Here is a 23,487-nt window from a genome sequence, read left to right as displayed (position 1 = left end):
GTATAATAGGTAAATATTCTTACTCTCTGTGTTTATTGAACGAATTTTATATAATAAAACATTAATCTGAAAACATCAAGCTTAATATTTAATTTAAACAAATTCGTTCAATAAACACAGAGAGTAAGAATATTTACCTATTATACGACAGACTACATCTTCGAAATCAGAGAGGAGAAGCAACAAATTAATTCGTGTGTTTGAAAAATTGATTGCAAAAATTGTTGCACAAGCATTTTAAATACCTGAAAAATTGTGGAAAAAAGAAATTCAGCATATGTGGGTGGTTCTAGTGTTGACGAAGGTAATATTCTTTTAATTTACAGAATTAAACGTTAACGTTGAATGTGTGTATAACAAGAAAATTCAATTTAGTCTTGTACTCGTATGTATTTAATCTCATTCATTGCAATTTGTAATACGAATTTTCTAATGCTCCGTAACATCGATGCAAAGGAGTCTCGTTCGCAAAACATTGTTTTTACTATCGATTAGGTAGCATATCTCGAAGGATTGCTTCGACTCATGCGTAAAAGTGCCCTAAGGGGTAATCATTACTCGCAGAACCGAGAGGTACGACATGGAGGTTTTAACGATACTCATGTAAGTCTCCATGTTGACGACGAAGAATTGACCAGCCTTCAGTTGCATCGGGGTCTGAGCTCTCAGCATGACGAAAATCATATCCTTCGACAAGTTGTTTGGTATTTTGTACCATCTGCTCGAGTAAACCGAGTACCCGATGCTTTCCATTTGACTCGTCATGTACTCGCCCACGTAACTATAGGCGAACATCTGGGTCAAGCATGTGCTCATCACTATGAAAGTTTTCACCACCATCACCACGTTGTGCACGGTCAACGAGAGGATGAATTGGAACCCTGAAAAGATCGACAGACGTTTCATAAATTCTCAGTGTTTACTTGTGGCACTAATCAATATACAACGTGTTCCACGTGACACTTTTCACGATTATCCAAGTACTTACGATAATCTGACAAAAAATATTTTAAATAAATGTTGATCACCTGAAGTTTTTTAAATGGCACTTTATATTAATGTATAGCCAATTGAAAGCGATCGACATATGTTTAAATTATTTTGTTGTCAGATTAACGCAAGTACAGTACTTGAAAAATCATATGCACTTATAAAATCGTATACACTTGCAAAGAAGCGTGACCCTCGCGTTTGATTCTGAAGTAAATGAAGCGAGGAAAGATGATCCTCTCACCTGTGGTGCAAATGAGCAAGCAACTCGTGAACAATTGTATGACCAAGATCGAGCTGATTATGTCGTTCAGCTTTTCGGAGAGTTTCAATAGATCGCGGTGCCTGTTGGTCAACGCGCCAAAACGCTCCACTTTGTTGTCCGTTTCGTCCACGAATTTTGTAAAGTCGAGCTTGAGGACCTCCGCTTGGCCGCACAAGTGAAAAGTGATGCCGAAGAACAGTCCGTCGCTACCTAAGCGACAAACGACTCCGCTCACCTAAACATATCGTCTCCGGAGGATTCATCGTCAACTAGGAAAATCGTTACCGAGATTCCCAGTGCTCGTGACCAGAAGCATCACGTACTCCACGACGAAGATGACCGGGTAGAGACTGTGGGGCACGTGCAGAAGGTCCATGGTTAATTCCGAAGGAATTGGGTAATCCACGGAGTCCTCTTTGGTCGCGTTCTCTTCTATGGCGTTCTCATCTTCTCCAGCTAGCATCGGGACGGATGTGAAAAGCGTGGAGGACATGTACGAGAATCCTATCAACCCTGCGCACGCCACTCGCCCCATGTAAGCGTGTTGTCTGACGATGGCGCGTTTCTCTTCGCCGTCGAGCTCGGTGTAGTCCTTCACCGCCGAGGAGAAGTTGCTTACCAATCCTTCGCAACAAATTCGGAACCATGCCACTTTCCACACCGCAAGGACACCGCAACCGATCAGCACCAGGGCGTCTAAATTCTTCTCCGCGTCGGTGATGTCCAAGTATATCTCCACGTTCACGATTATCATCATTGTCATCTGTAATTTTGGCTCGATGTAGGGTGTCTCCGAGGTACAGATATTTGAAAGGAAGTCATTTTTAACTGACTTCGAAAAGGAGGAGGTTACTCAATTTGACATGTATATATTTCTTTTTTTCAATATGAAAATGTTAATCGTCGTAAAATGTGTGAATCGTTTTCAGATCAAGCTACTGGCTAATGTATTAGGTGAACCGGAAAATAATGTCGTTTTTGGAATTTTAAATACTTGTTTATCGTTCATCAGCTCATTGATTTTTATCGATCTGGCATTGGTAATTTGCACACTAGATGGCAAAAGGCTATTGATAACGGGAGCGATTATACGATTAATGATTAAAGATAGAAAGTTATAACAAATTTGTTTGAATTTAATTTAAAAGAAACGACATTACTTTTCAGTCCACCTAATACTTATTTATTTTAAATAGATTGGAATATATGAGCTAGGAGTTGTTTCATTCATTCATTTGTTCAATTTTAAAGGATTAATGTAGGATATTTTTGTCGAGTCTGGGCCGACATACGACTCCAAAGGGATAAAAAGAAATGACGGTGTCGCTGCCAAGCGGTAAAACAGTGGGACTAAATTACCGACCTCCGTGCAGCGCACGAAAACGACCAAGTTTGTCATCGATTAGTTCTATTTTTCACTGCTAGATGGCGCTATTTCTACCTATTTACCGACATCGAAATTTTTAATAATTACGTTCTTTTACATAGCTCTAATCTTTCGATTATAGTACAGACTTGATTAAAACATTCATTTTTTGATATTTTTCGTAGTATTTAATTAAATAAAGCAAATAAATTGGAATGTCGTAACGTCGATATTTGTAGCTCCATCTAGAGGTAGTAAACAGGAACTATTCCGCGACGAATTTGGGCCTTTTGCTGCTAGATGGCGCCATAAACTTTTGTTACCATCATCGAGGTCGGTAAATTAATATATCATGTATCGATAATTGGGTATAAATGGCGCCATCTAGCGGTGAAAAAAGGAACCAATCGAGGACAAACTTGGGCGTTTTCCCGGTGGTGCGCTGTACGGAGGTCGGAATTTTAGTCTTTCTTTGGCGGCGACATCGTCCCTTTTTTTTTATATCCCTTTGAAGTCGTATGTCGGTCCTAGGTCGACAAAAAATGCCCAATACAAAAATTCCTTCCGCGAAGGATTAATATATCTTTATATATTTCCGTATTGAATTATTATTCAAGATTAATTGACAAATTCTTCTTGCAAATATCGGTATCATGGATTAGATCCTCACCGTCTATCGTCCAAGAATCGATCACGAAGACTGTAACGAGTAGTAAAAGTTTCTAATATATATTAGAACGCGTCGCTTTATTAATAGTTGAAGACCAGAGGAACGAGGTGAGAAACGTTCATACCAAAATGACGACGGTTGCAAAGCTCCGGAAACCCGAAGAAAAGTTGTATTCCTGAAGTGGCCAGGTGCCCACGGGCCATGACAGGACCTTCAGCGGAAGCATCGCGTAAACAAAGTTCTCGTTCGTCGGTGTCTTCATCTTCGAGTTTCGGTCGAAGACATCGCGAAAGTAATCTTCTCTTACATCTTTTCTTCGTTCCCTTACGGCTGCCGCATTTTTCCGGTTTATTTCTTATTCAGCCGTAATCGTCTAACCGCCTGTCATCGAACGGGCCATCGTTCCGTCAGCTGCGCGATATCAAGAAAATTCCAGGGTAGGGGGTTCGAATGCAGACGTCTCGTCCACGATCTGCGATCGTCAGTCTTTCGCTAGGGCGTATTCGCCCCTACAGGTTTCTCGCTGAAACTCGTTCGGGATCGGAAGCATGAAGAGGGTTTCGAGAGGGACGCGAGACAGGCTTGGAAAGTGTCTTCGAGAAGTATTCAACCTTTATGGGGGATGCACGGTTTAGGGACAAAGTTATTTTCTCAGGTAAGTGGCACTTCTTGCTTCCAAGGGATAGCTTCCTTTCTTAGGAAGAAAAACTACGACGCCTGAAATGTCTAAATTGCGATTGATCCGTGATTAACGATCGAACTGCGAAGTTTTTCCTGTAGTCGTTCGGTGGACGCTGTAATATAACAACTCTGAACAGTTTATGCAACGGCACGGCGACGTGGCATTTCACCTGCGAGTTGATGGTCCTAAAGTATCGCGAAATAGGGTTAATTGGTGTTAGGTATGGAGTGAATAAAATATTTAAAATTACGCAAAATTGAAAAATTACGGACACTATCGTTTAGGGGGAATGTTAAGATTTTTTCTATTATTTTGTCCATACTAATTTTAGTCCAAGTTAACCATAAAAATTAAATTACACTAGTACGAGAACAAAAAAATAATTCGAGTCCGAAAGGGCTAATTTCATTTCCTTGCTTCTAATTGAGCGTGATCTTCCGGTTGGAAACAGGTTTGCTAGAAGAGTAGCGTTCGGATTGTTCGAGTTCTGTACCAAGGGTTACAAAAGACTGAGAGACGCGTCAAGGATAGGATCCGGTGATGGGAGAGAATTGCTGGCGCCAAGGGAAAACGTTCACCGTGTTGTGAAGCGGTGGAATTCCATCGTTCCGCGTCAAGCATCAAAGTTCATCGAGCAAAACGCTGATCAAAATAAGAAGACCGATCTCGTAACGGTGTTTCTCGTCGAGGTAGCTAAACTCGACGGTATTAGCGCGATTTTTCAAGGTTTCCGTTGCCCCTGAGGAAAGCGGACACCTGTTCAGGCGATCCCAGGGGTTAAACTGAAACGCTATTCGGCCGAATGCCAGCGGGCACTGGTCGCTTAAATCCTGGCAGCCAGCCAGAGTTTCGAACCGGTTGAACGATTCTCCGTTGTGCCGTGCATAGCTCAGCCCGCGACCTTGGCGCTTCGAATTAAAACGGGACGCCACGGCCTCTTGTTGACGCGTGTTCCCCAATTCTTCGCGGAGGTCAACGACTGGCCGAGGGACCCACCGAAAGTGTCCTACGCTCGGCCCTCAAATCCGGTTTTTATCGATCGTTCTGATCTCGTTTTTTCCTTATCTCCCTTTCGGATACGTCTTCGATTTCTCCTCGAGGAAAATCTCCGGTCGTTTTCTGGAACAACCGGAGGAACGTCGACGACGAGGCGTTTAGAACTGTAAATCCCATTTGGATGACCAGCGTGAGCCAACATAATTGCTCTTCGAGACAATTCCGCAGCGCCAAGAAATTCTCAAGCAACAGATTGCGTTTTCCATACACGCTACGAATATTCGTTCTTCGACCACTGATATTACTTGTTTCAGGTAAAAGTAAACTAGGTTCGCCAAGATTCTTACCTTAACCAGTTAGCTCTGGCGCCCCCTTTTAAGAGCGCCCATCTATACGTGTCGCGAAAAACGAGCGACGACGAGTATACTCGTCAATCGCAGAGTAAGTATCGCTGTTAAAATATTAGATGAAAATGATTTCAAAGGTTTCGTTTTATAGAATTAACAATTTCATTACTAATATTCACTTGTTCGCTTAACATAAACATATACTACATACGTCTTTAAACAGATAGTAACAAAATAATTGTTCTTTAGGCCATTTGTCTAATGTCAGCATGTGGTTCCAACATTAAACAATCGGCACTTACACCACTCGATAGCCTCTACATCTAAAAAAGGTTGTCATAGCGCGTAAATAAATTCGTTATGAGAAATGATGAGCTGTTTATTTGTTCGTTTTATTCCAGCCTGGCCTCAAAATGTTCAAGATATCACGTGAGAATATGTTTTCGCTAAAATTACAGTTTAAATAGACAATGGTCGGTACTTTTTACGCATGACGAGTACACTCGTCGTGACACGAAATACCGCCAGTTTTCCACGACGAGTATACTCGTCAAATACAGGCGACTGGTTAAAATACACGGACGACAAAGCGATAAATCGTTGATCCTCTAAAAATATAAAATTCGAATCGTCGACGGTTGATTCGAGCCGGTCCCACCTTCCACCCAAGTCGAGCACGCCTTTTTCAGGGAATTCTCGTTGAAAACAGGTTACGGTATTTCAGCGTAAAGGTGGATAGCCATCGTTCGCGCGAATCCGCGTTTCCATTGAGCGGTAGGGAACGGTCGTCCAGCCTCTCGAAAATAAATGTTCGACTACGTAGCCGAGGATCCACGGAGGCGTCGAGGAGCTGCAAAAGCGTTGCACGGTGTTATCGTCGTCCGCGCTCGCAGCTGGCTCTGCTTACCTGCTCAGGTAGGTAAGTACCGTTCGACGGGCTACCTTCGACGGCAGTCACACCAGAACCTTCGTCGCGTCAGGTGCCCACGGCTCTCCGAGGACCAACGGGACTCTCCTCGGCTGCACGCGAGTTTTTCGATCCCCGGTGGCCACCGCCTCGACGTTTATTCACGAAATCGTCAGATTCGAGGTAAGTCCACGACGCGTCGATCTTCTCATTTGGGGTCCAAAACAGACGTCGAGTGTCCAAACTGTAGAAGTCTCTACGAAAAATAAGTCACGGTGGTTCGAACTCGCGATCTTGGGATCCACAGTCGACCGCTTTTCCTACACGGCCAATAATCCCGCACCCTATGATTCGCGTTTGACTCCTTATTCTTGAGTACGGCGGGCACGATACTACAAAACTATGAGAAAATCAAGTTTCGCCTCTCCCACGGACGATCCTGCTAGTCTCCGGGGTTACTTCAAGCGCTCTTCGAGGTGCAGATTTATCGTGGCTTCGAAGAAAGGTCGGAAGCCTTGGGAAATAAAACTTTGGGACTTCGTAATGGTTACATATCAACAGATCCGTTGGTACGTCTTGCATCGAGCTAACGATCGTCCATCCTGGGACCTACAAATGGCATCGACTCCAAATTTACCATTGGAAGACACTCGTCGTTCATTCATTCGCTAAACGACGAGTAGCGGACTCGCCAAGTTTTTGGTTTACGTGTACGTTCTTTCAGTCGTCGGACAGGTCTTTTTTAACCTATTCATTACCAAATAAATTTAAAGCGTTTTGCCTCGATGTGTAATTTAAGGTATTATTTTCGCAATAAAAAGTGATATTAAATTTGTTGTTTAAAAAAAAAACATCACGATCTTCTTTTGCAATAATTCGTGACTCGAACGGGTATATACTGATCCTTCGAGTAATCACAATCAATTTGATCTACGAGACATCTCGTAGTTGGCAGTGAATGGGTTAATCGTGTACGTAAATTGTTTACGTAACCGATACTGGGTACGTTTCAGCAGTAAAAAGAATAGAACAGCGATGCGTTATACGTTTACAAAGTACACTGTTAAAGATCGTATTACATCGACATAAATTGCAAGCGTCGACGACTGAAGTATTCAGAGATACCGTGTCGGGTGAATGTTCTCTTCTTCGTGGATCGCTGTTTGGAGTGTACCCACCGACGTTGGCGGTTTTCCAAATTACTTGTTAACGAGACGATGACCCCCCGTGTGTACAAGTAACGCTATGAATCTAAAGTCGACTTTCAAGATCGAAGTTTAGACGCAGCAAAATATGTTTATTTTATATTGTATTCGGTTGGAAACGTGATGCTTGTTGCATTTGACGTTCTTTTAAACGTAGCATTCATTAATTTCATTTTTCTGTCCACGAACAAAGTCATCGTCAGCTCCCTTTCGATCCATGACGCGTCTCGTCGTTGCACAAAAATTTAAAAAGTTCGATTCACGTGGACGACAGCGTTTCGAGTTTGTTTCAATGTGTGCAAAGTATGCGATCCGCAACGAGTACCGATGTGTCAAGCTTCAATGATCGTATCCACGCTGAAAACACTATCGAACACGCTCTAGTTGATTTCGACTACCGTTGCTGCGGCCACGCGGATTTTCATAACCCGTTTCATAACCCGATCGTAACTTGCCTCTCGTTCCTTCTTCTCAGGAAGTTTCTTCCGGAATCGAGTATTTTCGGAACGATCGCGTTCCGTAAAGATGATGGCGTTTTCCGTGCTCGCATTTTCGAAGTCAACGTCGACCGTACTTTAGCTTTTTTAAGGAGATAATACAGTACTTATTTTTCTTTTTTAACTTCTCCGGGAATTGTACTTTCCATTAGGTCACGATAATTCGGAAGAAATTAAGAGTTTCGTAAAAAATAATCGATAATCTCGAGCATCCTTTTCGAGTGTCGGAAACAATGTCACCGTGGCAAATAAGTAACGGTTATATTTTAACGGGTTCAACGAAAAATTCATCTTCATTATTCGTTTCGGTTCGCCGTTTACATGACTAATCGTAATCGCCCAACGTTATCGGTTATGCGCTAGTTTTCCGCTGAAATTAGCAATGGATGACATCAACCAGCGAACGTAATTAAATGTTGTGTGTTTTTTCCATGTCTTCTGAACTTCTTTGACCAACTAGAAAGAATATTGTTCGCGTGCCTATAGTTATTCGAGGTTCGAATAGCTTAACAGATAAACATATTTTAAACGCAACATATCTCAACTTATACGAGTGTTATCCGAACAGATAAATCTTGCAATTAAAACGTGTTATATCGTCGAGAACATTTCGTTCGAATGGGAATAATTTAGTCTTCGAGGTACAGTAAATAGTACGTATTAGTTTCCATCGAGCGAACGTTCCGTAACGAAAGCAACTTCCTGACTCGAGAATTTCAGAACGCGTTACAAAAACCCGTGCCGTAATCACCGATAAGGAGTAATGAGTTGTTATCTTTTCTAACGATAGTTACTCGAGCGATAATTCGTGCCGAAAAGACAAAGGTGTAATTTTTTAACGCGTGCGAGGCGCAACATTCATTTCTAAACGCTTACGTGGCTCTCAAACGTAGATACGTATCGTTCCATTTCTCTGTACAAATCTGTGTATACAGTCAATCCCATAAGTATTCGTACTTTTTACTTACGTCTATCGAAGACATTTGTCTAAATTGATCGATACGTTTCATGTTTCCAAATCAATTTTTTGGGATTTTTCGTTCCAACTTTTTCAAAAGTTTCGTTAAAAAAAAAAAAATTGTTTAGACACTTATTTGTTTACACCATTGAATTCAGGATAAAAAATTACATAAAAGTACAAAGTTACAAAATTTTGTCTCAATTACTACTGGTAACTAGTTTTGGTTCGCGCCTCTCCCCCCTCCCCCCCCCCCTTAATTTAGACAAATTTCTTCAGTGGACATAGAGGTTACGAATACTTATGAGACTGACTGTATACACGATGTTTTGCAGAGAGAAAGAAAAATCAGACCTAAGAAGAACGTTGCGGTGCCAACGGTAGAGTAACGCGAATAGTGTCGAGTAATTCTTGCCGTGTGGGATCTTTTTTTTCTCTCTGCGATACATATAGAGTATGGTTTGTATAGTATAGAGTATAGTTTGTAGACGAGAAAATGGTCAGAAAATTGAACAAATTCGCACGTTCTTTACGAAAATGAGTAACAAGAATATCTACGAGCATGTTTACATTATTTGTTGGTTACTACTGGTTGTAGGTTCGCTCCTTATTTGGTCGTTCGGCATGTTATCAAAATGACGGCCGCGCGATGTATCGACTCCGTCTTATCGCTCTAAATTACCGTGTATTAACGAGGGTGTAGGTAACGAGGAAGACAAACAATTGTCATCGTGTTATCGTTTGTTTAGACGGATTAGTCATATTCTCGCACAAGCTACTAGAATTTATTCGTTATTCCCTGTTTACACGATCCTACTCGAAGTAACTTTTTGCTCGACATCGATACACTCGAGGACTCGATGCTCTTCTCGAGATTCGTTAAATTAAAGGATACCTTTCACCGGATGGCAAGAATGTTGGATAGTTCGCCTCGATAGTTGGAAAGACGAAAGGCGATACCAGCTGTTCCTCAAACGAATCGGTACGAGGATGGCAAATTGCGTTCAACAGGCGTACAAAGTTACTCTGAGCGTGTCTAACGAACTCCTTTAATTACGCATCAAAATGCGCCGGTGTTCGCGGAGGTCCATGAATCTCCGATTGGCCTTCATAATTCCGGCCGGCTTTGTTTCTTTCCGAGTAACAGGAATCTCGATAGAATCGCGTCCACTAGAATAAAAAAAAATTCGAAGACGTTGCTGTAACGAACTCGCGGCGTTCCGTCGATGACTTCTCTCGGCAAAAATGAAGATGGACGCGTAACCGCGGTGTCGCGGCGCCTCCAATCAGGAAATCGTGTCGACGTCCGGCTGACCTTGGAAACCGACGACGTTCCGAGAGTTCTGTCATGCTTTCCCTCTCGGCCACGCGAGAACGAGCTGCAATCTTGCACTTTCCGTGTTTACGCGCGAAATTGATAAATAAAAGCGACTCGCTCATCGAAAGGAACAATGTCAGGGACGATCGTTGCCACGATCATCGGCTGGTCGCGTTTACCGCTGATCGATATCCCGCAAGCGAAAGAATCGCCTTGGGAGACCCCTCGATCGGGTGGCCTGTTCAGGGGAGCTCTTCCAGTTCCTACTGCTTCACCCAAACAGCGGTCTGTTCCTTTGCTATTTACATACATCGATGACACACGTACACATTTTCCTTTTCGCATTATGGAATGCTAATTTTTTCAACAGTAACCTTTGAGTGATTTCGTTCTTATTGAATTCAGTCTTCACAGTTGCGCAAACGATACAAAAACCTAATGATGGAACAGATATATCGGTCGCTTTTGATCCGACCATTAAAGGAGGAGGGTTAAATTTAACGAAAGTATCTCCAATCGCTACGCTTCTTTCGGTTGGCGGACGTAGATGGGTAGAATAGGTGGTCTAGGACAACTATTCCAGTTTCGAGTAGTCAAGTTACGATATGGAAGGTGTGCTGTAATAAGGAAGTAGCTCCATTTCTGTCTATGAGGTTTTCAGATTAGAACATAATCACGGATTACAAATATTCCTTTTTTTTTTTGTGGTGCAACGAGGAGGAAAAATTTGAGAAAATGGAGCTGCCTCCTTATTGATGCACACCCCTCGATTCGCTTTTCCACGTAATCCGACTCGACGACTGATTCTATGACTGTAATTGCTTCCTCTGACTAAGTCGATTCTCTCGTTAGTCGGATCTCGAACGTATCGATGCGATGACGCGACTGGATCCGGTCGAAAGGAGGTCACCGCCTCGATTTCAATTTCGACCACGAAGGATCCTTCCCTCGATCGAGAAAGGTATCCAGTTGGCGACCGCGTGCCCTGTCAATTGACGCGAGGTACGCCGCGTCGCGTCGGCGGAACGATGACTAACAGTGTGTACCGTTAGCCCGAATCGTCCCTCCAACTGGAGAATGTCAATTTCATGCGGTTTACGGTACTGAAATTGCGCGTTAGTGTACGCGGCTCCAATCGTTCGGTCCCCTCTTTCCATTCACGACGCCTCTCGCGCGACCGACCGTCGGCTACTTGGCCGCGATGATGGTGAATCTCAAGGACGAATACGGGAACCTTATCGAGAACGAGCGGTACTCGGGACCGTGCTCTCCGTTCTTTTCAATTCGAATAATAGCACTAGCAGGGTGGTTATCAGCTATAGACCCTCGTGAAACTGTAATCGATATTTTAAAGACAATCGTCGGTTAATGAAATTATATGTTCTTGCTACACAAGGAAATATCGTAGGAAACTCGAGGACTTGTTGCTGATAAACGCTAACATTGTTAATTATATTCTACTTGGAGCGATTTAATTCGATGCGTTAAACTGAAAGGCTCGCGTGGCAAGCTTTCCCGTTAGTCGAATATTTCACAGGAATTACCGCATCGTATATCGGAGCCATTCTTCGAGGTTAGACCGAAATGATTTCTAGATGAAAGAAGTATAAAATTCCTCGTACTTTTTCCAGCTATGTCTGTTACGTGACTCTGTTGTGTTAACCCTTCGCAATCGAGGCCTTTTTCCGGTATCTACCAGCAACTCGAGATCCTTTTTTTAGCATTCTATTGCCACGAATGGTAAGCTTAGATCGACTTCGAAGATGAGATCTCTAATTTGAGATTTGAGAATCAGGTCACCTTTACTTCACCGACAGTCATTTTATTTATGAAAGTTCGAGTTCTAAAGAAATGAAACTTAAACGAACATTAGTTGATTCACTGCGTCAAATCTAGTGATTGCATTACGTTAAGTTGTGACCGAGAGTCACCTCTCGAGTGCAAAGAATTAATATCTCCTCTTCCTCCATCGATCCTCCATCCTCTACTCTTCCTATTACTTTATGTAACCCAGCTTTCGGATAAACCTGCTCGCGCGTCACCGTCAACCTTCCTAAACGGAGGCCCGAAAGCGCTTTTGATGCATCTGTCGAGACAACCGATCAACGGCAGGTGTTCGATCCTCGGCAGGAAAGTATCCGTGTAATAACGACGCATCGTCGGCGAGTGTCTTTTGTTACGTGGAGAGAGCAACGGTATATCCGAGTGACCACGAGCCGAAACGTTTCCGTTGTGTCGGTCGCGAGCTCGAAGAAGCCGCGCCTTCCTAAAATAACTCGACCAGAGTCAGGATCCGGTTGAAGGTTAACGACTCCCGTTCCTTTTTCGGGCCCCAGGACGACGCTCCAGACTGTTACGAGATGGACGTGGATTGGATAAAAAAAATGGTCGAAACAAAAAATCGAATAAACGTATTTTACGATGGACTTTATCGATGTATTGTGATTTCAGAGGCAGCCAGAGGACAGGAGGAATAAAGGAAGGCAAGATGTGGTTATCGAGAACGTGCATTCTGCTGATCCTCGTTGGTCTCGCGAGCTGCGACGATCACGATGCCGAGGACGCCTCGACCATCTTCCTCGAGGCGGCGAAATCCTTCTTCTCTAATAAGGACAATGTGGATGGCATCCGAGGCATGGCCAGCGCGTTCGTGCAGCCCGATGCTGGAAAACAGGTAGACTGACTTATGTCTTGAACGATGCTTCTATATTAGGAGATATATTAAATAATATTAAAATAATATTCATCCAAAAGTGGATAAGAGTTCAACAAAGTTGCATCTCTAAAGTTTTAAGCGGAGCGATTTTTCGCATTTTGCTGAACGTCAACGATATTGCGAATTGAGAAGAGGGAAATTCAAGGGGAAGTGTACTAAGGAAACTAAAGGCGAACGTACCAGGAAACGAAGGGAAATTAAATGGAAAATTTCCAAGAAGCTGTATATGACGTCATTGTTTTAGAAAAACTTATTAATTAATACTATATTGAAGCCTGATGATTTATTACGAAATGCGACTTCGTTGACTTCTGGAGTAAATAAATTTATACATAAATAGCAAATAAGTTTAAAAGTAAAATCGTACTTAACAATGAAAGGTATACTAAGTGATTACACGATTAAAGAACTTGCGGCAGTAATTGAGTACGAAGAATTACCGAGAATGTTCCAAAATAGCGACCTTACTTCGAGGTGTATATTCAATGCAAATCCCTTGAACAGGCGGACGAAATGTTCGGTGGAAAATCGAACATGGACGGCGTGGGGCAGATCCTCTCTGGCATCGGGACGTTGTTCGCCGGAAATGGGAATCGTCAGGGTTTCGACTACTCGGTGATAGGCTCGGTCCTCGACGGCATGATGAACACGAACCAGAACACCAAAAGAGCAGCAAAAGAGGTTGACACGGAGCAAGAACCCAGCCTGGATCTGGGAGGCCTGCTGAACCTAGGAAGCATGCTGTTCGGTCAGAACAGGAACCCCGACGTCGTGATGGGAATTCTGCCCATGCTGATGCAGAATTTCGCGGGAAGCAACGAGGTCGACGGCGATTCCGAAAAAGTGCACGACCACTCTGGCCACTCCTGGTACATGCCGCCAATCCTCGAGAACATACACGTGATGTGGGAGCACTTCAGCAACTCCGAACTGGGTCAAACGTTGTGGAAGAACAGCGGACTAGCGCAATTCGTCGGTCAGATGTCCGACTCGGATGGTCGTATCCGGTACGAGCAAATTTTGGACAGCTTCGAGAACCCCTCTCTGCGTCGACGATGGATCAGAGTGTTGACGAATTACGTGGGGGAGTGGATCTCCCACGTCAGCGACCCGCAGATCCAGCAGCGTTATTTGAACACGGTGCAATTCGTGGGGAACAGCTTCCTCAAGTCGCAAGGGTTCCCGAAGATGGCCATGTTCGACGCTATGAGACCAATGGAGAGCCTCTGCAGGTAATCAACTAGTTATATACTAGATATATCAATATTCGTGTACCCTCTATGTATATCGAAGAAGTTTGACTAAATTAAGTAATAGTTTTGATATTGCTAAATGAATTTTTCGTTATAAAATGCGGGAGTTCGAACGAAAAATAAGGTACGGAGATTCGAACCCACGATCCTCGGATCCAAAGTCAACCGCTTTACCTACAAGACCATCAATCCTACCACTTAATTGAAACAAATTTCTACAATAGATATAGAGGCTACGAATATTTATGGACCTGACTGTATTTAATAAATGTTATTCGAGTAACGTTTGATGATGATCGACAGGACGATAGACGCGATCGCGAAGAGACATTTGAGCATGAAGGTGGACAGCTCGCAGTACATTAAGCCAGCGGTGGCGTACGTTCAGGAATTAATTAGCCTAGCTTCGGAAAAGGGATTCATAATGTCTCGAGTGAACGCCAGGGAGATCAGCAACAGACTCAGCGACGTGATCAACAACGATATCATTGATCCCATGTTGAAGGTGAGAAATTAGTAACGTAACACAGATTTATTAACGGTAAGGTTTAAATTTCTGTTTGGAACTGACACCGTGGGTCGTTTTTATAGTCTTATCGAGCGTACAAGTGGGCGATCAAGAGTCCCCAATGCGCCAGTCAGATCTTGTGCTCCATAAACGAGAAGAACGAACAGGACGGCAAACAGTCGCCTCTGCGCGACGGCGTGCTGAAGGTGACCAGTTTCCCTGCCGCCTGGGCCGTCAGCAACAAGCTGGGAACCAGTTTCTGGATCTTGTACGGCGCCATCACGGAACACGACAAATGCATCGTAAGTTGCATGCTTTGAATCCCGGCGCTGTTAATAAAACTCAACGATAGGGAAAGAATTGAATTACAGGAAGATAAGTAACGCTGTTAGGCGGGCGAGCTTAACCCTTTGACTACAGAATGTTTTTTTCTGGAATCTGCCAGCAACTCGAGATGCTTTCTTAGCATTCTCTTGCCACGAATGCTAAACTTAAATTGACTTTGGAAACACTCTCCCATCTAACAAAGTATTCAAGGAACACCTAGATGTTGCTTTGTACCGCAACCCACAAAGGGTTAATACGTGATCTTTCCTCTTCTTTCTACGTCGTATAGTCCTCAGCGTTCACCCTCTGATCTTTCCTGTGATTTTCAGCAAAAGTATCCAGCCAACTGCACGGAGTTCCACGAAGAGGAGGTTCGCGTTACCACGGAGAGCGTTCACAACGAACTTTGATCTCCGGTCGAGTGTTCCCTCGTGAAAGACATTCCCGATGACAGAAGTCAATAACAAAAACACGTGGACCGTCGTGTGTCGTCTCTCGTTTATAAGATGTGTTTGCTACGCGCGACAAGGCGTAATCGATTTATTATATTAAGAGGCTCGATCCACCGGTAAAAGTCGACGTAGGTAAAGGGACGCCGCTGTTTAAAATCCCTCTACCTTCTTCGCGTGTACATACGAATAAGAAAAAAGGTACCGTGGACGTAGCGCAATAGCATAGGCGATTAATTTCTGACAATTTTTTTATTTATTGTGATTTTGAGAAAGGATTCTTTTGTTTTGTTTTACGTTGCACAACTATTCCAACAGTAACTTTGCGGTGCCCGACGACGTTCGTTCGAAGTGTCTGGAAAACGCTGCGGTACAGTTAGGCGTGAAGGCACTGGTTACGATTACTTTGACTTTTCGTTATATTTATTTCCACTAAAGGAACCTATACAAATTCTATTTCACGAGAAGACCGTGATTCGTTACAACAGACGAGTTCTTAGGGGCACCGTCATTTCGAGCCAAGGAGAGCTCGAGAAGAGACGGAAATCCGTTTGAAATCTGTTCGATGGCGCGCGCCCGTTTGCACCGAATTTATAAGGCGTTTTGTCTGCAACAGTTCTTGTAAATATTAGGTAAAAGCCAAATAAAACGTATGATGGATGTATAAGACACATCGTGGACCGTTTCGTTCCACCTTGCAACCTCCACCCATCCTTCGCCGTTACTTCCTCTTGATGTTTTTGCACGCCCACTCGAGGCCCTCCTGAAACATTCGAAATACCTTTTAACCCTTTCCATTCCGAATTATATTTCAATTTCGTTACCTCCGACGCTTCTAAGTGTTTTATTTGAAATTTACTTTAACTAAAAAATAAGGCAATTTAAATAAAGAAAGAAAGAAATTCACTTAAATACCAGTTTTATTCACGCTATAGTCGTAGTTTATAACTTTCAAATGTATGATATCGATTCGGACATGAAAGAAATGTTCAAGATATTAGGTGGATTGGAAAGTAATGTCGTTTTTTCAATTTCAAATACTTGTTTATCACTCACTAGCTCGTTGATTTTTATCGATCTGGCATTCAAAATTTTTACACTAAGGTGGCAAAAGGATGTTGATAACGAGAGCGATTACATAATTGATTAGAAAAAGGAATTTATTAATAATTAGTTTGAATTTAATGTAAGATAAACGACATTACTTTCCAGTCCACCTAATAAAAACTCTCCCGAGATAAAAAACTGATGTCAAGTCACACTCGACATAGGAGCGCAAAGGGTTAAGCTTGTATCGATCGTACGCGATCGCTAGTTTACAGTTAGCGTACCTTTACGCCTTTTCCTTCGGTGGCGATGCACGACTGTATCTGCCAGTCGCGATCCTTGATGTTGTGCAATCCCAGGCCTTCTGCGATTTCAGCTGCGGTTACAGCCTGTCCGAGATCCTGTTTATTCGCGTACACCAACAACGGAACTCCGCGTAGTTTCTCTTCCAGCAAAAGTTCGGATAACTCTTGGCCCGTCTCCTCTAGTCTCTTTATGTCGGCGCTGTCCACGACGTATATCTTTGTAAAAAGAAAACTGTTCTCATACTATGCTCTCTATTTTCTTTAGAGAACATCGAAATCCAGATCGCTCACCAGGACGTCCGTGTTCTCGAAATAATTTCGCCAGTACGGTCGAATTTTTCGAGCACCGCCTATATCCCAGACGTTCAACTTGAAACCCTCGCTTTGCACGCTTTTTATATTGAACCCCTGAGTTGGCGTTACCTTAAACAAACATTCAAATAATTTACTACTGTGAATAGTTTAACACGAAGAGGTGGGAATTTTGTATTTTCAAGTTTATGCTGTAACTAAATGAATTGGGACAAAAAACATGAAAAAAAAAAAATGCCATGGGAATTCTGTCCTATAAATGGTTAAACGCGACTCGTATAAATATCGAGATGCATTTTATACCTGTGTAATGTCTTCGTTGGCCAAAGATTTTAAAATCGTTGTTTTTCCAGCGTTGTCTAACCCCAGAAGAAGCAAACGCAACTCTTTATCCGGATTGGAGCGCAGTTTCCTCAAGATTGATAAGAGTCCCTGTTGTTGGATACAAAGGGAATTTAAATTGGTACGATAATAGGAAACTATAGTTTATCTATAGTCTTCTACTTAGGAACACCAAACATTTAAATTTAAATCGCGCGCTTTTCGAGATAGCAGACAGAATTGCGACGCACTGTCGAGTGCGAAACGCATTACGGTGCTCTTGGAAAAAGTTGAGGAATTTTTCGTTAAAGCATAGATATCGAACGTAGAGTGTTAAAGGAACAATTGACACAGAGATAGAAGATTTTCTGTTGAACGAAATACATCGTTGTAAAATAGTTTGCGCTGAAATTCGAGGGTGCCGTGATTGTCAGGTTATGTTGTACACGTCTCGTGCATTGACAGATACGCTTCTAGCTGTTGAAAGGGGTGCAGAATAAAACGTTTCGTGCTCCTTTAAAGTCGATTATTCTTTATTCGTTACCATATTCCGTTTGTTTGTTAATCAACAGGAACAAAAATCTGGTGACTCTTTAACTACGGCGAGTTGCTGTCTTGGTTATCGTCTGCAGAGTTTGTGTTGTTTCCTTCGTATCTAAGGAAACTGGTGCTATACCTTTACATTTCGACCAATAATCTTTCACACGATGCGCGTAAAGACGCGACACTTCGAATAGAAACTTTGTCGCTTCGTTTAATACGGAGAATTCGATTTCTACAGCCAAGGAGATTGTACCCTTGACGTGTAGTTTCTTCTTATTTCTGAATGTACACATAAGTCAAGCTTATACTTAGAGTTCAATAAGGTGCATAAGCAGTATTTGTTCACAAAGAATTTTATTGGTAGAAACACGATGCTTTATTATGCTGGTTTCAATACCAGTACATTGTTTTCCAACAGCGAGGGAGTAATTTTTGCTGTAGATTCGTTTACAGAAATTCCATTTCCTGGAATTACAGAGTTCCAAATAGGTTGGAGTTATTTTCTACTTTGGAGGGAGAAGGAATTGTATATTTGTAAGAAGGCTCAAGAAAATATTACAGATGATAATATCATATTAATACAAATACCAGAGAAACCGTTAGACAGGTACAGCGTGTGTACCGGAATATCCCTCCCCAAATGTATTCTACTCCAAGTTTTATAGTTACTTTTTGTAGTTGTCGACAAGCTGCAGTTGGCAAAGACAGTATAGTAATCGTATCGATAGACAATGAAATGTGGAGATATAAGATTTATGAAAACTCTTGGAATAAGGTGACCAACTTTATTCCAAGCAATGATGATTTGAAAGATGAATATCCAGTTAAAGTTTTACAAGGAGGATGTACGGTAGTTCTCACCAATTTAGGTACATACAATTCTCAAAATCAGAGAAACGATAAGATTTGCATACGCGTTAATTTATACTCTAGGTCGTGCGTTTAACGTTCCAATATTGGTTGATATGCCAAAGAGGGTAAAGTTTGTAGACGTCGCTTGCGGATTCGATCACGCTATCTTACTGGCGGAAAATGGTGACGTTTATTCAATGGGAATGGGAACGTACGTACTACCAGCATAGCGTCTCTATCGTATCCGCGATTAAATGAAAAGATACGGTTTGTAAAAATAGGCGCGGTCAGCTAGGACACAATGATTTGGAGGACTGTGACGATCCAAGGATTATTGAGGCTTTAGCTGGTCTCAAAGTCGTTCATATTTCCGCCATGGGTTGGCACAGTGCGGTGGTTACGGATCAGGTGAATATTTTCACAGGATGAATCGGATCAAAACTTTTCGTAGAAAATATTTTTAAATTATAGGGTGACCTTTACACGTGGGGATGGAATACGAATGGAGAGTTAGGGTTACCTGGCCAAGCCAGCAAAGTAGTGGCTGTGCCCACGGTGGTAGATTTTACAAACGATCGAAATGAGAACGTAGAGATGTCCGTGAAAAAAGTCGAATGTGGAAATACATTCACCGTTTGCATGATGGGTACGTGTTTCTAAGCGTTCAAAGTTTAGGGAAAACAAAAATACGAAATATTAGCGATTATTTACGATAGCGCCGTTCTCGCTGACTATTGTAAATAATTACCGAAAGATTCGTCTTTCCAACAGATGACGGAACGCTTTGGGGTTGCGGATCTAATAAGTACGGGCAGTTAGGACAACCTCGAGAGGCACTACCGAACTCCCCAAAGTTTGTCAAACTCGAAGTGCCTGCAAATATTAAAGACTTCAAGTGTCGCGACTGGGGAACCACGCTCGTAACCGATTGATCTTGTAATCTTTCACGGATAATAATTTCTCAAAAAAAAAAATAAAAAAAAAATAAAAAAATAAATAAAAAGATGTTTTTCCATCGTCCGTTGAATTCTCCTGGTTTACCGCGTGTCCTCGTACTGTTCAAATATTTCCAACGCATTTTCTGCTTCTATCAGCGGTAAAATAAATTTACGCTTGTTCGTTAACATCTCTTCGTCTGTTAGAGAAGGCGGAGGAGTCACGGGTACTTCCGGTTGTGTTTTTTTCTTTCTTTTACCTGTAAGATAGAAAAAAAATGTTAATACGAAAAATAATTATTTTGTCGGAGACATTAGAAGAAGCATTCTACAACACCTGTCGTTTTCTTCTCCGATTTTTTCGATTTTCCAAATCTCTGCCGAAGTTTCACGTCAAAAGGCATCGACATAGGATCTGCCAGCTTCACTGGCCGTGGTTCTCGAAGAACAAATGGCAGTTCACATATTTCCAATTCTATTGGCTCAACGAAGACTGCGTAGACGAGGGTGTAACGAAACTCGTTGGCGTACCTGCTCGATGAAAATTATTTTAGTAACATTCCGGCACTCGTGTTGCTTATCCTCCTAATTAACGAACTTACATGTCGTATGTACATTCCATCAGGGCATCCAACGCAAGAATTGGGTCTACGTTGCTGAAAGGTTTCTCGATTTCTTCCGACACGGATGACGATGGATTTTCGAGGCTATCCGAGAATGTTTCTTTTCTATTTACTTCCTTCTTGACATTGCTGCGTGACTCTTTGCTTTGCCTTTTCTGCAGACTTGTGGAAAATACGAAACATAGACACTCGAGTTAAATAGAATTTACAGACCAACGAAAGCGGTTGATTACTTTTTCGTTGACTCTCGTTTCGACTCGTTTAAAATCGACGAACGTTGGTCGTTCACCGAATGCTCTTCAACTTCCGCTTTTTCCGTGTCATCGTTAGACACGATTTCGTCCCAGTAAGGCACTCGATTCTCTTCGGTCACTTTAGAAGCAGCCACGTTGAAAATCTCTTTCATCTCTTCGAGAAACGTCTCACGAGGATGCTTCTTATCTGCCAATGAACGAAAATTTCAAGCAGAAAGTAAGGAGCTATGCATACAGATTTAAATTTTAATTTTTTTACCTCGAATCAACGTCATTTCCCCAGCCAGCCAACTGATCAAGACGCTCAAGTAATAGCCATCGAGGTTCTTTTTGTTCTGTAGAACTTGAAGCGCTAACGTGTCTAGGAACCAAAAGGAAGCCATGTTTGTCTCGTAGTCGGTGATCTCGAGAGCATTTCCCAGCGATCTGCGGAAATACGAAGACTCTACACGCTTTAGTACCATTATTTCGATACAAGAATAAATATTCTAACTCGATGAGATCCTGTGGTCTCTCGCTCTCGATTCTGAACGATGTTCCGATCATGCTCTTGAATTTAGATGGAAGGGTCGCCAGAAACTTTTTCTCAGGTTCGACGAAGACTTCTGACCGATCCATCGACTGTCCATCGGGTTGCTAGCAAATTTTTAACCGAATCGAATTTCGCTAACTCTTATCGTGGATTCGCATCGACACCAGTGTCGGGCAAAATGTAATTCACGATTACCATTACCGAATAACCAGTACTCGGGTTTAATGATTAATCGGAAACCATTATCCATGCAAGATTACCAATTAGTGATTTATAATTGCATATTACAAATGCAATTTACGATTACTGATTAATGACAATTGCGCACGCGCGAATTTACCACGTAACGCAACTAACGAAGCGTCGAGCTTTCGCGTGAAAGGGGCCACGGGGGTTGACAACGATGATATTACTTCTATAAAATGTTTGTAACTATTTGAAAAGTAAAGTAGAGGAAATGACCACTGCTGTAAGACCCAACACTGGTCGACATCTACCGACACAAAGTTTCCCGGCATCGTCGAAAATCAGGAACCGTGAAAGTTGAATGCAAAGCCATGGGACTGACGTTTCGTTGAAGGCTGTCCGCGATAAGGGCTGTTCGAGAGGCTCGAATACCGAATTTTTCGACGTGTGACGGATAAATGACGCGCACGTGCACCTCTTTGCATTCGATCCTCTCGGCGTCGACGTACGCCGCAGATGAAACGATTACAGCTAGGAAACCGAACCTCGTTTTCGGTTTCACCGGGTGGATCGCTTTCGTTCTTCGTATTCGACATTTCTGGTCTCCTTTGGTCGATTCTGTAACGACAGTACGGGAAAATGCACGCGGGATCGGCACGTCTCTTGTTCGAATCGAGCGATGTCGAGGTGTCGCGATGAAAAATAATGAAACAATCGAGGAAGAACGGTTCGTTCATTGTTTTTTTTTTTTTTTTATTCATTGGTTTTATTTTTTAATTTTTTTTCCATATTTTGTTCAATATTTTCAGAAAATAACACTCCAAAGCGAAAAAACCGTATATTCTCACCAATCCCAATGTGTGTATAATATATATATTATACTTCTCATATATAATATATATGTATATATATATATAATATATATATATAATGTATACTTTTATACTTTATATATAATAATATTATGTAGAGTAGCGCACACTTTAGACTGTTATGTATCGATACCGTTTTAATAATTTTATCGATAAATTACAAATATTGAAAAACATGAAACAGACACAGCAGGCGAGGACGCGGGGAGTTTCGCTTATTCTCGGGGACATCTTTTTACTTGCGGAACCGTGAAAAATGATTCTTTTGGTCTCAGCGACGTGTTATTGGTCGGGGGTCCCGTTTACCTCGGTAGTTCTCCGATTGAATAATCGGATTCGGTGCTCGATCGACGTTTCGTTCTCGAGAAAGAGGTCGAAGATTAGGGAAGACCGACGGTCGAGGAAACAAACAGAATGTCTCGCCGCGTGGAACGTCTTTCCCATTGTTCGCTCTTTCTCCTTTTCTTTTTTCTGTTTTCTTTTTTCGTGGAAAAGCGCGCGGAGAACAGCCGAGAAAGCTGAGAGAAACGGGAAACTCGACGAACCGTGCGCCCCTCGGGACACTACTAAACAGCTATATACTATATCGTATAGGTCGCTCGAAAATCCCCGAGTCCCGGCGCGACTGACAATTTTTTTTTTTTTTATTTATATATTTTCACACCGAAGTCAGAAAGGCAATACGCAGTATGAACTTACTTAGTACATTTGTGTGTGTATGTGTGTACGCGTATGTGTGTGGCTTTTATAACTATTTCCCATTTTTTGTTTCTCTCTCTGTTTTCTATATATATATATATTTTTTTTTTTTTTTCATTGGGTGTGGTTGTTACTGTGGTAGTTTGTTACTGTTGTATTCCGTATCTTGTTCATGTCTTTTGTTTGTATGTTTGCTTCCACGCGTTCCTCCTGCTTCTTTGTATGGAATTCTGTTTTTTAGGTCTACCGGAAGGTTCTGTTCGGTCGGCTCGCTACCGCGAACACGCTAGAAATGTTTCCGAACAAATTCAAAACGATCGATACGATTAGAATGACGGGTAAAAACGCCTCTTTGTTCTCTACGCTCCGAAGGATACCTTCGTTCGATTCTCGATGGCCTGTGTCACCTTGGATACTCGCGAATCGTTGCTTCTAGATTTATGCAACTCTGTTTGTACCGTAAATTTGCGTAACATGGAACCGCGTTACTCGTTGGAATTCGGATAACACGCAAATAAGGAGAATAGAGTTATGATTTGATCAAAGGGATCA

General features: G+C 42.3%; 5 protein-coding genes across 5 annotated transcripts; 2 read left to right on the top strand and 3 right to left on the bottom strand.

Annotated features, from left to right (window-relative positions):
• Positions 1-389: 389 nt before the first annotated feature.
• LOC128895667 (odorant receptor 45b-like) lies at positions 390-3,553 on the bottom strand. The gene is made up of 5 exons (XM_054158456.1): positions 3,416-3,553; positions 1,541-2,018; positions 1,235-1,465; positions 524-881; positions 390-484 (listed from the first exon to the last, which is right to left on the bottom strand). Exons 1-4 carry the CDS (start codon positions 3,551-3,553, stop codon positions 541-543), a joined length of 1,188 nt encoding a protein of 395 aa, XP_054014431.1. The 3' UTR covers positions 390-484; positions 524-540.
• Positions 3,554-6,257: 2,704 nt separating this feature from the next.
• LOC128891214 (uncharacterized) lies at positions 6,258-16,125 on the top strand. The gene is made up of 6 exons (XM_054150553.1): positions 6,258-6,406; positions 12,653-12,875; positions 13,422-14,149; positions 14,474-14,675; positions 14,762-14,980; positions 15,335-16,125. Exons 2-6 carry the CDS (start codon positions 12,690-12,692, stop codon positions 15,413-15,415), a joined length of 1,416 nt encoding a protein of 471 aa, XP_054006528.1. The 5' UTR covers positions 6,258-6,406; positions 12,653-12,689; the 3' UTR covers positions 15,416-16,125.
• Positions 15,843-18,119, bottom strand: LOC128891364 (ADP-ribosylation factor-like protein 3). Its single transcript, XM_054150811.1, has 5 exons — positions 17,984-18,119; positions 17,422-17,550; positions 17,098-17,229; positions 16,786-17,022; positions 15,843-16,217 (listed from the first exon to the last, which is right to left on the bottom strand). The coding sequence occupies exons 1-5, from the start codon at positions 17,984-17,986 to the stop codon at positions 16,176-16,178; spliced, it is 543 nt and encodes a 180-aa protein (XP_054006786.1). The 5' UTR covers positions 17,987-18,119; the 3' UTR covers positions 15,843-16,175.
• Positions 18,120-18,347: 228 nt separating this feature from the next.
• Positions 18,348-19,911, top strand: LOC128891285 (RCC1 domain-containing protein 1). The gene is made up of 6 exons (XM_054150706.1): positions 18,348-18,589; positions 18,661-18,851; positions 18,916-19,045; positions 19,116-19,242; positions 19,306-19,480; positions 19,606-19,911. The coding sequence occupies exons 1-6, from the start codon at positions 18,354-18,356 to the stop codon at positions 19,764-19,766; spliced, it is 1,020 nt and encodes a 339-aa protein (XP_054006681.1). The 5' UTR covers positions 18,348-18,353; the 3' UTR covers positions 19,767-19,911.
• On the bottom strand, positions 19,872-22,906 carry LOC128891295 (uncharacterized). The gene is made up of 5 exons (XM_054150717.1): positions 20,906-22,906; positions 20,626-20,833; positions 20,372-20,554; positions 20,107-20,300; positions 19,872-20,029 (listed from the first exon to the last, which is right to left on the bottom strand). The coding sequence occupies exons 1-5, from the start codon at positions 21,108-21,110 to the stop codon at positions 19,872-19,874; spliced, it is 948 nt and encodes a 315-aa protein (XP_054006692.1). The 5' UTR covers positions 21,111-22,906.
• Positions 22,907-23,487: the final 581 nt, after the last annotated feature.

Source organism: Hylaeus anthracinus, unplaced genomic scaffold (assembly GCF_026225885.1).
Source record: "Hylaeus anthracinus isolate JK02 unplaced genomic scaffold, UHH_iyHylAnth1.0_haploid 0, whole genome shotgun sequence".
Taxonomy (NCBI): Eukaryota; Metazoa; Arthropoda; class Insecta; order Hymenoptera; family Colletidae; genus Hylaeus; species Hylaeus anthracinus.
The sequence above is the reverse complement of the archived record's forward strand: the minus strand, read 5'-3'. Positions and strand labels throughout refer to the sequence as shown.

Bases quoted from the DNA above. Each gene is read 5' to 3' on its own strand.
- LOC128891364 (XM_054150811.1), bottom strand. The intron at 17,230-17,421 runs GTATAAAATGCA...TGTTTGTTTAAG, and splicing joins CCAACGAAGACATTACACAG to GTAACGCCAACTCAGGGGTT. The intron at 17,023-17,097 runs GTGAGCGATCTG...CTTTTTACAAAG, and splicing joins TCGAGAACACGGACGTCCTG to ATATACGTCGTGGACAGCGC.
- LOC128895667 (XM_054158456.1), bottom strand. From the start codon at position 3,553: ATGAAGACACCGACGAACGAGAACTTTGTTTACGCGATGCTTCCGCTG. The intron at 2,019-3,415 runs GTATGAACGTTT...CCAAAATTACAG, and splicing joins TTGCAACCGTCGTCATTTTG to ATGACAATGATGATAATCGT. The intron at 882-1,234 runs GTGAGAGGATCA...CGATCTTTTCAG, and splicing joins CTTGCTCATTTGCACCACAG to GGTTCCAATTCATCCTCTCG.
- LOC128891285 (XM_054150706.1), top strand. From the start codon at position 18,354: ATGCTTTATTATGCTGGTTTCAATACCAGTACATTGTTTTCCAACAGC. The intron at 18,590-18,660 runs GTACAGCGTGTG...TACTTTTTGTAG, and splicing joins CCAGAGAAACCGTTAGACAG to TTGTCGACAAGCTGCAGTTG. The intron at 19,481-19,605 runs GTACGTGTTTCT...TCTTTCCAACAG, and splicing joins ATTCACCGTTTGCATGATGG to ATGACGGAACGCTTTGGGGT.
- LOC128891295 (XM_054150717.1), bottom strand. From the start codon at position 21,110: ATGGTACTAAAGCGTGTAGAGTCTTCGTATTTCCGCAGATCGCTGGGA. The intron at 20,834-20,905 runs GTAAAAAAATTA...GTTCATTGGCAG, and splicing joins GGAAATGACGTTGATTCGAG to ATAAGAAGCATCCTCGTGAG. The intron at 20,030-20,106 runs GTGTTGTAGAAT...TCTATCTTACAG, and splicing joins ATCGGAGAAGAAAACGACAG to GTAAAAGAAAGAAAAAAACA.
- LOC128891214 (XM_054150553.1), top strand. From the start codon at position 12,690: ATGTGGTTATCGAGAACGTGCATTCTGCTGATCCTCGTTGGTCTCGCG. The intron at 12,876-13,421 runs GTAGACTGACTT...TCCCTTGAACAG, and splicing joins AGCCCGATGCTGGAAAACAG to GCGGACGAAATGTTCGGTGG. The intron at 14,150-14,473 runs GTAATCAACTAG...GATGATCGACAG, and splicing joins CCAATGGAGAGCCTCTGCAG to GACGATAGACGCGATCGCGA.